General features: G+C 37.2%; 2 protein-coding genes across 2 annotated transcripts; both read left to right on the top strand.

Annotated features, from left to right (window-relative positions):
• Window positions 1-1,475: 1,475 nt before the first annotated feature.
• lrata (lecithin retinol acyltransferase a) lies at window positions 1,476-4,718 on the top strand. The gene is made up of 2 exons (XM_042485982.1): window positions 1,476-2,009; window positions 4,566-4,718. The coding sequence occupies exons 1-2, from the start codon at window positions 1,476-1,478 to the stop codon at window positions 4,716-4,718; spliced, it is 687 nt and encodes a 228-aa protein (XP_042341916.1).
• Window positions 4,719-5,924: 1,206 nt separating this feature from the next.
• On the top strand, window positions 5,925-7,613 carry si:dkey-30k22.5 (lecithin retinol acyltransferase family protein). Its single transcript, XM_042484254.1, has 2 exons — window positions 5,925-6,410; window positions 7,458-7,613. Exons 1-2 carry the CDS (start codon window positions 5,925-5,927, stop codon window positions 7,611-7,613), a joined length of 642 nt encoding a protein of 213 aa, XP_042340188.1.
• Window positions 7,614-12,393: the final 4,780 nt, after the last annotated feature.

The raw sequence follows: 12,393 nt of genomic DNA, 5'->3' as shown, positions 1-12,393 counted from the left end.
AATCAAATACACACATAGTTGCTTACGCCGTACATATCTAGCAGACACCCAAAAAAAACACTATATTACTATAATATATCCGATATTCACTCTTTTTTTGCTCTGCTTTTGGTCTCCACCATCTTTTGAGCGAAATATTTTACTCTTCAGCTGCTAAATTCTCCGGTTACAGATGCTAACTTTTTCTGTGAGCCATCTGGTGCAGACCAGGTGGTGTACAACATGTTTATCAGAGCCTTTCCTCTTCAAACAGCTGCCTGTTGTGTAATGAAAACAGTAACGTGTCAGGCCAAAAAACCAACACAATGAACTGAAAGACGCTCTGCAGAGCTGAGGGCAGTTGCAGAATTGGATGATAATTCTCTTTGGGTTATCACTGTGAACAACATTTATCACATTACATGGAGTCATTGTTTATACAAAATTTGTGCAGCTTTAAGGTGGATTGACATCGATTCTGGGGATTTGTAATGAAAAAGTCTTGATATTTGTCTTATCCATGTTTTACTTTTACATAAATGTTTCTAGCTAGGCTACTTACTTAAAAACTAAAGAAAAGAAAAAAGTAAGTACAACCAGAAAAGTTTACTGAGTATCAAAAGTAAATTACCTAAAGCAGAAAAATCTTTTTTTTTTTGAACAAACACATCAAACACTCAAAATAATTCAAAATAAATTAGAGATTGACTTAAATGTTTCTGAGAAATTGTTGACAATAATTTTCTGATAATGGGCTCATTGATTTAACTACTTATTGTCACAGCTGTACTAGTAGCCTACTAGCTGTACCATTAACTGCTGGGTAGTTAAATTTATAGCAAAACATATTTTTTTAATGCAAAAACCATTATATGTAAAGTAACTAGTAACAGCAGACTACACAAAGTGTAGTTAAGTAAAAAAAAAAAAAAAAACAAGAAAAAAACCCACCAGCAGATGCATGAAAAGAATAGACTAAAGTAAAAGTACCTCAATTTCGTATGTAAGTAGTCTACAGTAGGCTACCTTAGTAAATGTACTCACTCTTTTGCCATTAGTGATTAATTTTCTCTGCACCATTTTTCATTTTACTTTATTGCCTTTTATTTTAAGAGGTAATATTTTAAAAAATAAGCCTATAATTATACTTCGAATTTCATGCGGTATCTTCGTTCAAACTTTAACTTAAAATATATTTTATTACAAGACCTTGTTTTAATTATACATTGCTTCTAAAGGCTCCAGCTAATTCTCTTCTGTGCTTACTCGGTGAAACGATTAATGAAAGGGTTTAGTGAAGCAGTATGCATCAGGCTGGAGAAAAATGCAGCAGATTAAAATGCAAGATGCTGAAGAGGTCGCACGTGCAGAAGGTCACTCGTGGCCAATCGTGTCCTCGGGACTTCCCCGGAACTTTCTCTCCTCCTCGTGCCACCGAGGATAAAAAGCTCATTTCACTCAAGCACTTTAGGATATTTCCCCCCAAAACCCTCACGATGCTGCAGCTGTTGACATTCCTGGTGGAGAAGCTCTCTCTTTTCTCCAACTTCAAACTTTTTGAATCCAGCTGGTCGGACGGAGAGGAGCGGGAGCAGCACGCGCAGCGCGGCCCCCCTCTGCCCCTCCGGAGGGGAGACCTGCTGGAGGTCCCCAGAACCCTCTTCACCCACTACGGCATTTATTTAGGTGACAACAAAGTTGCTCACCTGATCCCTGACATCCTGCCCGTGCTCACAAACGACCAGAAGCTCATCAGCTCTGTCATCACGAACAAGAGGCTCATTCTCGGCTGCATGTACAGGTGTGCCACAGTGCGCGTGGACACTTTAGAGGACTTTGCATATGGCTCCAACATACTGATAAACCGCATGGATAAGATGATGAAAAATCAAGCGTTTCCAAATGAAGACGTCGCGAAGAGAGCTGAAAAACTCATTGGAGCGATTCCGTACAGTCTGCTGTGGTATAACTGTGAACACTTTGTCACACAGTGCAGATACGGAGCTGCAGCGAGCCGGCAAACAGAGCAGGTAGAGTCCTGAACACTGTTCTGTGAAAAAGTGCAGAATTAGATGCATATCTCATGTGTTGTTTCTGTTATTGATCATGTAAATAGCAGGGTCATACAGATTTAGCCCAATGCATCATAAGGCGGAATAAATATTGGAGTGTAGTATACAGTAGACAATTTGCACAGAAAGATTATACCTTGTTGAAAAACTCAGTTCACGTTTTGAAATTTGCTTTTAGTCAGTTTAACCATGGTCTACACTATAGAAATGATGGCCTGTAGGCCAAATCTGGCACCCGGTAGAGTGGTGGATGCTGGGTGGTCTCCAAACTATTTTCTAATTCACAGTAAACCCTAAAGCGCCTTTACAGAGGTCCTGGCTAAGCCCCTAAAGTCCCTCCCCTAAATATCCTTGAAATTTCCTAAAAACCTAGAAATGTTCTAAAATCCAGAAATGTCCTGAAATACTAGAAATATCCTTAAGTCCCCAAACCATTCTAAAACCCTGGAAAAATCCTAAAAGCCTGAAATGTCCCAAAATCTTAGAAATATCCTACATCCTACAAATATCCTTAAATCTCAGAAACATCTTAAAGTCCTACAAACATCCTAAAATCATATAAACATTTTAAAGCCCAACAAACATCCTAAACTCTCAGAAACATGCTAAAATCATAGAAACATGTATCTGGCTGCTGTGACTGGCCCCTTGCCACCTGTCATTTTGCGAAAGTGGCCCCCAGGCAAAGCAAGTTGAGAATCAATAGACAAAAGAACAACAACAACAAATAGACTCTACGGTAAAATGTTGCCCCTCTGACCTCACTGGGGTCAACCTACCTGCCACCTCCAAGTTCCCATTAGACACGGTGCTCACAAAGACCCCCAAAAAAACAAAAAGTTGTTGGATGTTGGACTAATATCTCTCATTTTCTGTGTCACTCAGTTTAAAAAAAATAGGGCCTTATAATTAGATTTCGACACTTTACAAGACTTCTCCACAAGTTTAGATCAGGGTTTAACATTTAGCTGGTGGTAAGCCACCCAGACTCTGACACATCATTTCATCAGGGGCATAGCACCAAACCCTGGGCTCTTTTTACAGAATCACTTTTCCTTCCGTCCTTCCTTTGTTCCTTCCTGCCTTCCTGCTCCAAATTCCCTTTCTTAAGACATGACAGTGTACGCTGGTGCTTCCACAGCAAAAGCAGTCACTCACTGGGCTGTAGCTGTGTTTAGAGACAAACTGTGCAAGGGTGGATTAAACCATTTTGCACTCAAAGGGGTGAGAGGGATCTCAGAGAGCTTTTTATGTCTTATACTATTTCTTCTCAGTTTAGACTTTCACCTGTTTTAGTTGACAAATTAGATTTTTTTAATGGTCCAAACAATGAAGTAGTAATATATATATATATATATATATAATATATATATATATAAATATATATATATATATATATATAGAATAGAATAGATAGATAGATATATAGATAGATAGATAGATAGATATCGATATATTTCTGGTGTTAGCAGAAGCAGTCTTCATTTTCACCTTTAAGCACAGCAAGAATTCCTGACAATTCAGGTTTAAGATAGTTCATACTGTACTGTACACATTCCCAAACAAATCTGCAAATCTGATTACTGAAACCATACAAAATTAAGTGGACATGGGTGTTTAATGAATTTTAGGGCCAAGTGGCAGCTTTTTGCCAAGTTTGTAATCCAGACTTGAGTTTAACCATTGCAGGCAACCAGTGGAGCAGTGTACTTAAATATATATTTGAAGTACTTTTACTTACTTGAGTGTATTAATCTCATGCCACTTACTACTTCTTCTGCCTACACTTCAGAGGGAGATATTGCACTTTATACACTACAATAATTTGATAACTTTCGTGACTTTACAAATTAAGATTTCTGCACACAAAACAATTGAAAACATTCGTATTAGGAAAATTTTGTACTCAATTATTTGATAACTTTAGTTGATATTTATTTTACAAATTTGAGGGTTTTGCACACAATTACATGAAAACATACAGCTGAATTAGTTGATTAATTAGAAAATTAATTGCAAACTATTTTGATAATGGTTCAAGTTATTTTTCATGCAGAAACATTTTATGATTCCACATTTTCAAATATAAGGACTTGCTGCTTTTACTTTTAATGATTTTTAAAAATATGATTTATGAAATTGATTGGAATTTTTTCTGCAACAAGTACTTTTACTGTTAATACCTGAATATTTTCCAAATTGTACTGACATACTTCTACTTAAGTAACACTTTTAATGCAGGATATTTACTCATTACTTTTACAGTGTGGTATTAGTACTTTTACTTGAGTTAGGACTCTGGATAATTGATCCACCACTGTAAGGAACTGGTGCAGATTATCATTACTTCCAGGTTAACTTTACACACTGATTTAGAGTAGTGATGAAAAGTTTACAGAAACCCTGATCGTGGTATTAAAGATGTGATTTTAAAACAGAAATACTGTGCAGTCATAAACTTTACTTAATATCAGGATATCATGAAACAGTTAACATTATTTATTTCCTTTTTAGTTCTGTGAGTGCTTGAAATCGATCATCAGAGACCAGCGCAGCGTGATTGTCACAGGCCTGCTTGGAATGATCTCGATCATCTGTTTTGGCATGGCACCGTCAACAACATTACCCACAATCCTTATTCCCTTTACTCTGTGGATGGCTGGTTAAAGGAGACTTGCAGCTAAACTGAATGGTGAACTCTTGTCATGTGATGCCTTATGAGTCTGCTTCACAACCGTACTTTCATCTGAATGTGTGGACAATATTCAGTATTTTGTGTTGATACATGTATTATCCTATGTGGCCTACATTTGTCCTCTCATAATACTGGAGAAATACATTACCTTTTTTAAATATAGGAATACTGTCAGGATTCATTTTTTGCTAACATGTGAGTCCCCCCAAAAATGAATATATAGTGATACGTTTACTACAACAATATTTTATGTGTATTTAGTCATTTTTTAGTAGTATGCTAATGTTGTAAATATGAAAAATGTTTAATAAACAATTTATTTTTACTTGTGTGCCTTGTGTGAGTGTAACTCTCCATATTGCCATGCCAGTAAAAGCAGAGCCCCACATTTGTGTAATATTTTCTTCTTGAGAGGATGATACCCTTGGGGGCTGCACCAACCTCTCCCAATTCAAATCACTGATCAACAGTCCCAACTTTTCAAAGCTGCATTTTTAATATGTGAATAATGTTGTGTGTATTTTAGTGTGTGTGTTTCTTGGTGTATACTGTTTTATAATCTTTTAAAAAGTGGCTTTGAGTATCCTGAAAAACAGTCTATAAATAAAATGTATTATTATAAATAATTATAATGTAATAATGGCACAATTTCAACCAATCACGTCAATGCCGAAACGTCATTTTGCCTGTGATTCTTCACTTATGACCTTTGATTTTTACTATTATGATGGATTTCAATAATATTGTTTCATATGGCATGACATTTCTATAACTGTGATAAAAAAAAGTTTTAAAAAAGATATCGAACTATTTAAATGTCTAATGATAATATCCAAGAAAATGCTGATTAATGATGAGACACATTTTGTAGACCACTCTAGTCCACATAAAACAAAGGCTGTTTATTTGGGCACGATGGCTCAATATTGGTGACATTTTAAATAAGGATTGAGGTTGTTGCCACGTCAGCCTTCTTAATGAGAAACCACGACCTCAAAACAATAAGGCCTGGATTTCAAAATCCAACCACACTGCAGAGTGATTAGAGAAAGCTCCTTTAATTCTGTCAAAATCTCACTGAAACATTGACCAATATCTAATCCTACTAACTTTTGTAGCCCCGCCCAGGTCCCACACAAATAAAATAGGTGTCAAGCTCTTTGCAGCACACTGTCATCATGTTCCTTTACAAACTCCTCAGCTTTTTCTTTGTAGCTTCCAAAAAGGAGGACGACTCTAAACATGACTTGTCCCTTTACAAGCGTGGGGATTTATTAGAAGTCCCCAGGACGTTATTCACACATTTTGGCATCTACTTGGGGGACAATCGCGTGGCTCATCTCATCCCGGACTTCCTTCCAGTAATTTCCAAGAATAAATCTGCCATTGCCAAGATGGTAACAAATAATCGTCTTCTGCTGGGGGTTATCACTAAGGTTGCCAGCATCAGAGTGGACTCTGTGGCGGACTTTGCTTACGGCTCAGAGATTCTGATTAACCACATGGACAAGGTGTGCAGCCAGCCTCCTCTGGACGGGGACGAGGTGGCCAGAAGAGCTGAGAAACTCCTGGGCTCTGTCACCTACAGCTTACTGTGGTACAACTGTGAACACTATGTCATGTACTGCAGATATGGCATGGCCATCAGCTACCAGACATACCAGGTAGAGTCTCTGGCCTGCTGTTAGTAGACATTAAAAGAGAAGTTTAAATGTATTTGTGCATATTGGCTGTAAAAAGATCCTTTCCACTTCAAATACACAGTCCTGGTTCCATGCAAAAATAAATTCCAAAGTTAAGCTTATGTAAGGCTTCAACAATCTGAGTCAGTCGTGCTAATCTTTCCGATTTAAATTGTTTCCATCCCAAAATCCCCCTTTTTATTGTCCTTGACAAAATTTTCTTGCTGAGCTGCAGTGGAAGGGAATATGGCACTAAAAACAAAGTAATTTTGGAGGATAGTCTTTTAATCAGACTGCTGAGGCCTCATAACAGCTTCACCTAAACATTGAAAGAGCCACATGGAGACAAACCTGTATTTTAATATAAGAGAAATTTAAGTATCTTCCATCAAAGTATGATTTGAATTCGCCTATGAAGTATGGTCTACTCCATGTCTGCTGATAAATGCAACAGAAAAAGTCTGTAAATTTATTATAAATAAACAGTAGCTTGTCGAGAATATAATATTTTTTAGCAATTATTTAGAGATTTTTTGTGAAAATGTATTATTTTTTCCAACATTAATCTTGAATTCTTCACGTGTTTCCATCTTTACACTCTGGGGATTATTGCATGAGAAAGGTCACATGGAAAAACCACAGGTTTAAGGTTGATTGCACGTGCAGCATTTGCAATGCTTTCAGTTATTTCCATGGATTTAGTGAAACACACTCAGTCTAAGGTGATGTTAATCTAATAAGAGTATTTATGTGAGTATGTGACTGAAGAGAACTTATTTCACAATGTATGGCCACCTTGAGCTGAAATTCAGATTTAATGACATTGGGTCACATGAGGATATTCTCACAGCAGTCATGTTACTTTAGCCCACTGGAGTAAAAATTAACTTATTTATCAGTCAAGCAGCTCCACCTAGTGTTACTTAATGCAAAAATTACTGCTGATCTGGAGGCAACTGCCACTGAACAGCTAATTATTGAATTAGTCAGCCTCTCATCACCAGCTAATTCTCACTCTCTCTCTCCCAGTTCTGCACGACGGTACGGAAGATTGTTTTCAGCAGGATGAGCGCCTATTTGACTGCACTGTGTGGCGCAGGAACTATGCTGTATCTGGGCTGTGTGACACCAGTGACAGTTGTAACAACCCTTCTCATCTCATTCACCATCTGGATGGCAGCCTAACAGCCTCTGTTGGGAGAGACTGATTTAATACACAGGGGGGGAAGCTGAGATGAAGTCCTGGGATTCAGCTGCATCTCTAAAGGCATTGGGAAACAAATATGTTCACTATAAAAATGCCAGTGCTTTACTTTTTACCTTTTTTTGGGCAGTTACAGAGTTTAACTGATGTTCTATTTTTGTCTTTGCCTTTACAGTTTGCTTCTAACAGTCGTGCGTTATAAACCATTTTTGTTGTTAGATGTCTAATTTTGTACGTTATTCATTATTAATGTTCACCAGCAGGCTCTGATATTCAACATTAATCTCATTTAACAGTAGCAGCTCATTGATTATAAATGGACTTTGACTGAGCACAGCGGCAAAACTCCGGAAGACTGAGATAAAGCCCAACAGAGATATCTGGAAAGAAGAGATGGACCTGTGGAAACATTATGGTGTGTGCAAATGAATGTTGTAGTGAATGCTTTTTAGTGTGATGTTTTAATCATGCTTTAACTAAACACTGGCTAGGACAAAGTGCAATAAGTTTCTTTTTAATGGAGTACAGTATATTTGTGATATATTGTAATGATGTGTTTGTCAGTCCATTAAATGTGTATTTTTACCTGCTTCCTCGTTCTTTCTTGCACAAAATATCAAAAACGTATAACTTATCATCCTTGCTGGTGCCATTTTAGTTTTCTATTATTTTCCTTGTCTTGTGTAATTTGTTTCATTGCATTTTATGTTATTATTTTGGTACTGCCTTGCACAGCAATGTTTTGAGGTGCTGTATAAATAAAGTTTATTATTCTTACTATTGTTATTGCATTTCCTGGATTGTGACAAATAAAAAAAACAACAACAGGCCTTAAAAATACAATAAAGGACTCTCCACGGGAGCATATTACTTGATACAGACATGGGAAAAATAGTCATAAACAATTAAATTACAGTGAAATGTTTCACTTATTACTGCAGAAAATAAGAATAAGAATAAGATAGCAACACTGGGAAACTTTCTCCAAGCATTTCCCCAAGAGGTCAAAGTAAGGAAGCAAAATCCTCCAGCTAATAGATAAACTGATTACAGGAGATACTTAATGGTGAGCAATTGATATAATCAAAAACGACATTGATTTTTTGGGTGATTAATCATTTCAGTAATCAAAGGATCATAGTTTTAAATCATTAATCCTGCCTCTGTCCAAAGGGAAAACTTTCAAAATGGTTACAAGAGTCTTAGGAGACACTTAGTGGTGAACAAGGAATTTATATTCATATCGAGTCAATAAATCTTTATTATAGTCTCACTGTGGTGGATATATATGTGTCTACAAAGCTATTACATTAATGTAAGTCCTCAAAGATATACTGATGCCCACAACACTTTTCTGAAAAAATAACCTATAAACTCATACGAAGTAATCCCTCTCAATCATCACTTATGACTCTCTAGAAGTGTGTGGCAGTGTATTTTTTCTACACAGACTCTGCCCTCTGCCTGTACTTTCTTATTCTCCTCGTATTGTCTGTGTTCGGGACGTTTACAGGCGTGAAACCCCACAGCCCTCAGCTGAGGTCGCACTTTATAAAAAGGTAGCGACCATCATGGGTTAACTATGAGACAATAGGCCCTTGGGCACAGACCACGGCCTCTCCTGCTGTTAAAAAACAGAGTCTGAGGTAATTTTTGTCTCATTGAGACAATCTTTTGTCTCTTTAAGGTCAATTTGTGTCTCTTTCAGGTCTTTTTGTGGTCCAATTAAAGTATATTTGTGTGTCTTAGAGGTAATTTAGTGTTTTTAGTTGTTTCATTAAGTGTGTTCTCGTGGTTGTTTTATTTCTCTTTGTAGCATTTCGTGTCTCTTTTAAGTCATTATGGGCCTCTCTGAAATATTTCTGTCTCTTTCAGATCATTTTGTGTCTGTTTGTGGTAATTTTGTGTCTCTTTATATTAATTGTGTGTTTCCTTATGACTGTATCTCTTTCTGGTCAGTACGTGTTAGAGTGACATTTTGCAGGTGAAGGCCTCTGACACTTGCACCCGGGCCTGTACACTGTAGGCCTGTTCAGTAAACCATCCATGGTTAAAAGGTGGTAAAACATCAGCAGCAGGCATACAAGAGGCACATTGCCAAAAAACACAAATATAGTGAGGTAAAACACTAAACGAGAGTGACACTGGGTATGGCTTTTACTTTAATTTTTGCTCACGAGTGCATTTACAAACATGAACAGACAGTCCTTAAACTAATCAAAATAATAAGTATAACTTCTTTAGTGTAAAATCACCTGAAAATAATAATTATAAAAAAAGAATAATTTTTACCTCTTACCTTAGAATGAGACATTTATATGTATAAGGAGCAGGTCTTCTTCAAAAGAGATCGCCATGTTTCTGAGGGGATGCTTGCCTCAGGCACTGAATGTGTTCGCTCCGCCATTGCACCAGGTAAAAACCTCCTGATCGTTTGGACCTAAGTTATTCGAGAAAAAAGATGAGCACTCATTAGTAGGTGTTGGGCAAGTAGTCCGTCCCTGACATGCCAAACAGCATCTGAGAAACAGTCATTTGTAACATTAAAGTGCTTTATTCCATTTTTTTTCCCAATTAAAATCATCAGTACTGTTTGTTTTGGAGAGGTAGAGACCTTTGAGAATAATTTGTAGAACCTGAGCAATGAACACTGAAGGAAGTCTGACAGGGTTTTAGCTACCTGGAATCTGCTATCCTCCCCACACTTAATGACTCTAAATCGCCCCAATTGTTACACACTTTTCCTTTAATATACATATTTCCTAATAATCTTTTAATTATTTGAAGAATCTGAGAATAAGTGCAGCCAACAAAGTCCAAAAGAGTACAGGAGACAAGCAAAAGGTCTAAAAAGGCAGGCACCAGTTACAACTCAGCGTGGAGGAACAAAATGGCGAGAGAGCTGTGATGCAACTTCTACAGCACAGGACTGGAATAATAACTAAAGTGCAGGTAGATACAGTATATATATATATATATATATATATATATATATATATATATATATATATATATATATATATATATATATATATATATGTTGTGATGAGCTGATGAGGGTACTGGGACCAGATATGTGAGAGTCAAGGTTAACTGACTTGGAAATGCAGGAACACACTCTGGGGACAGCTACTGGACAGTGAGGGAAAAGCAGGTTCTGTAATATTAACAGGGAGATTAGAAAGTGTCACACTGGAGAGAAAAAGAGAAAAAAAAGAAATGCAATTTCATGTTATGAAATTGCATTGCCTTTACATCACACCTGTCTTTCTTTTTGCAGATAGTTCACTAGGATAGACAAAGAGCTCTGGTTGCAGATGTATTGATTTTTGAATGTGGTGTCAACAAAGAAAAAAACACTTACAATTCAGAGTCTTTGTTTGATTCAACTAAACCACAAGAAACATGTGCTCCAGAAAAGGATAGGCACTCAATGAAGATCCTTGGGTCACTAATCAGCAGTTATGACTTTGTAATTATAAAGGCCAGAGAGCAAGAAAGAAAGAGAAGGCAGAGCCAGGGTGGCAGGTCTGAACAGACTGCAAAAAAACGATTTCTGGTTGCGGAATGATGCAACACTGAGTGGTGTCAGTTTGTAACATGGCAGAGCTGTCTGATAAGCTGCTGGAGGTTGAAATGTGCCGGTGACACGATGTAATAAAAGGAGCGCGAGGGTGTAGGTGGAAGGAGTGGTGGATGGGTCCATCTCTTGTTGATGTCCCGGCATTGGTTGCCCTGTGCTTTTGTTGCCTTTACGTAATCATGTGATTTTCTTGACTAACCATGTGCTTTTGTAGATGTAAAAAAGCAGATTTTTCAAAAGTTCTGAAAAAATAGCTTTGCTAATGTTTTATGATGAAGAATATGCATCTGATGCCAAACCTCACCTCACCTCCCATATACAACCATGTGTTATCACCTGATCAAAGATCGGTTGAAGTTTCATACTTTAGTGACTATAAGCCACATGCATAACTTACTGTAGTGATTAGACCTGTAGTTAAGATGATTTTGTCTCATCCTATTTTAGGTCCAGTGGTGGACAAAGCACACAGCTCTTGAGTATGGATATTCCTGGTCAGATATTACCCAAATACAAGTGAAAGCTTCTGAATCAAATTATTACTTGAGTTAAAATGCTGAAGTACTCTCTTTAAAAATCTTAAGCATTCAAATTACTTTTTTTAACAAAAAAATTCAATGCATTGCTGTATATTGTCATACTACATTTACAGATCCTTATGACTCTAAATCATGCCACTGAATGCACTGACAGGCTTGCAGAAAATGCTGCAAAGCCTTTAGAAATCCCCTTATTCTTGTAGGCTGTGATGAAATTTGTGTGTGGTAAACAAAGCAAACATTGAACACAACATGAATGATTCTTAATTCATAGAAACTTCAAACATGCACTTTGAGGTATGTCCATGAGTGATCTGATGGGGAATCTCCATCTGCTGCTGTAGCCATTACCACATAACCGAAAACAATCACATGCTGATGACCTCTGCTCTCTACCTGCCTCTACCGATGAGCTGTCCAATCTGAATCGCGTCTGTGTGAGGTAGAAGTACAGGAACACCACAAATACAAACAAATCACAAGCAGAGCTGCATGATCACAGTTGATGGACTATAGCCTTTTAGAAAATAAAAAAAAAAAAAAACGTCTGCAGACTTCAAAGCAAATCTAACGAGTAATGAGAGCCTTCATAGAAATGTCGTGAAATCAAAAGTACAAAATTTTGTCTTTAAAATGTAG

This window comes from Plectropomus leopardus, chromosome 4, assembly GCF_008729295.1.
Source record: "Plectropomus leopardus isolate mb chromosome 4, YSFRI_Pleo_2.0, whole genome shotgun sequence".
NCBI lineage: Eukaryota > Metazoa > Chordata > Actinopteri > Perciformes > Serranidae > Plectropomus > Plectropomus leopardus.
The sequence above is the reverse complement of the archived record's forward strand: the minus strand, read 5'-3'. Positions and strand labels throughout refer to the sequence as shown.

Bases quoted from the DNA above. Each gene is read 5' to 3' on its own strand.
- lrata (XM_042485982.1), top strand. From the start codon at position 1,476: ATGCTGCAGCTGTTGACATTCCTGGTGGAGAAGCTCTCTCTTTTCTCC. The intron at 2,010-4,565 runs GTAGAGTCCTGA...TTTCCTTTTTAG, and splicing joins CGAGCCGGCAAACAGAGCAG to TTCTGTGAGTGCTTGAAATC.
- si:dkey-30k22.5 (XM_042484254.1), top strand. From the start codon at position 5,925: ATGTTCCTTTACAAACTCCTCAGCTTTTTCTTTGTAGCTTCCAAAAAG. The intron at 6,411-7,457 runs GTAGAGTCTCTG...TCTCTCTCCCAG, and splicing joins TCAGCTACCAGACATACCAG to TTCTGCACGACGGTACGGAA.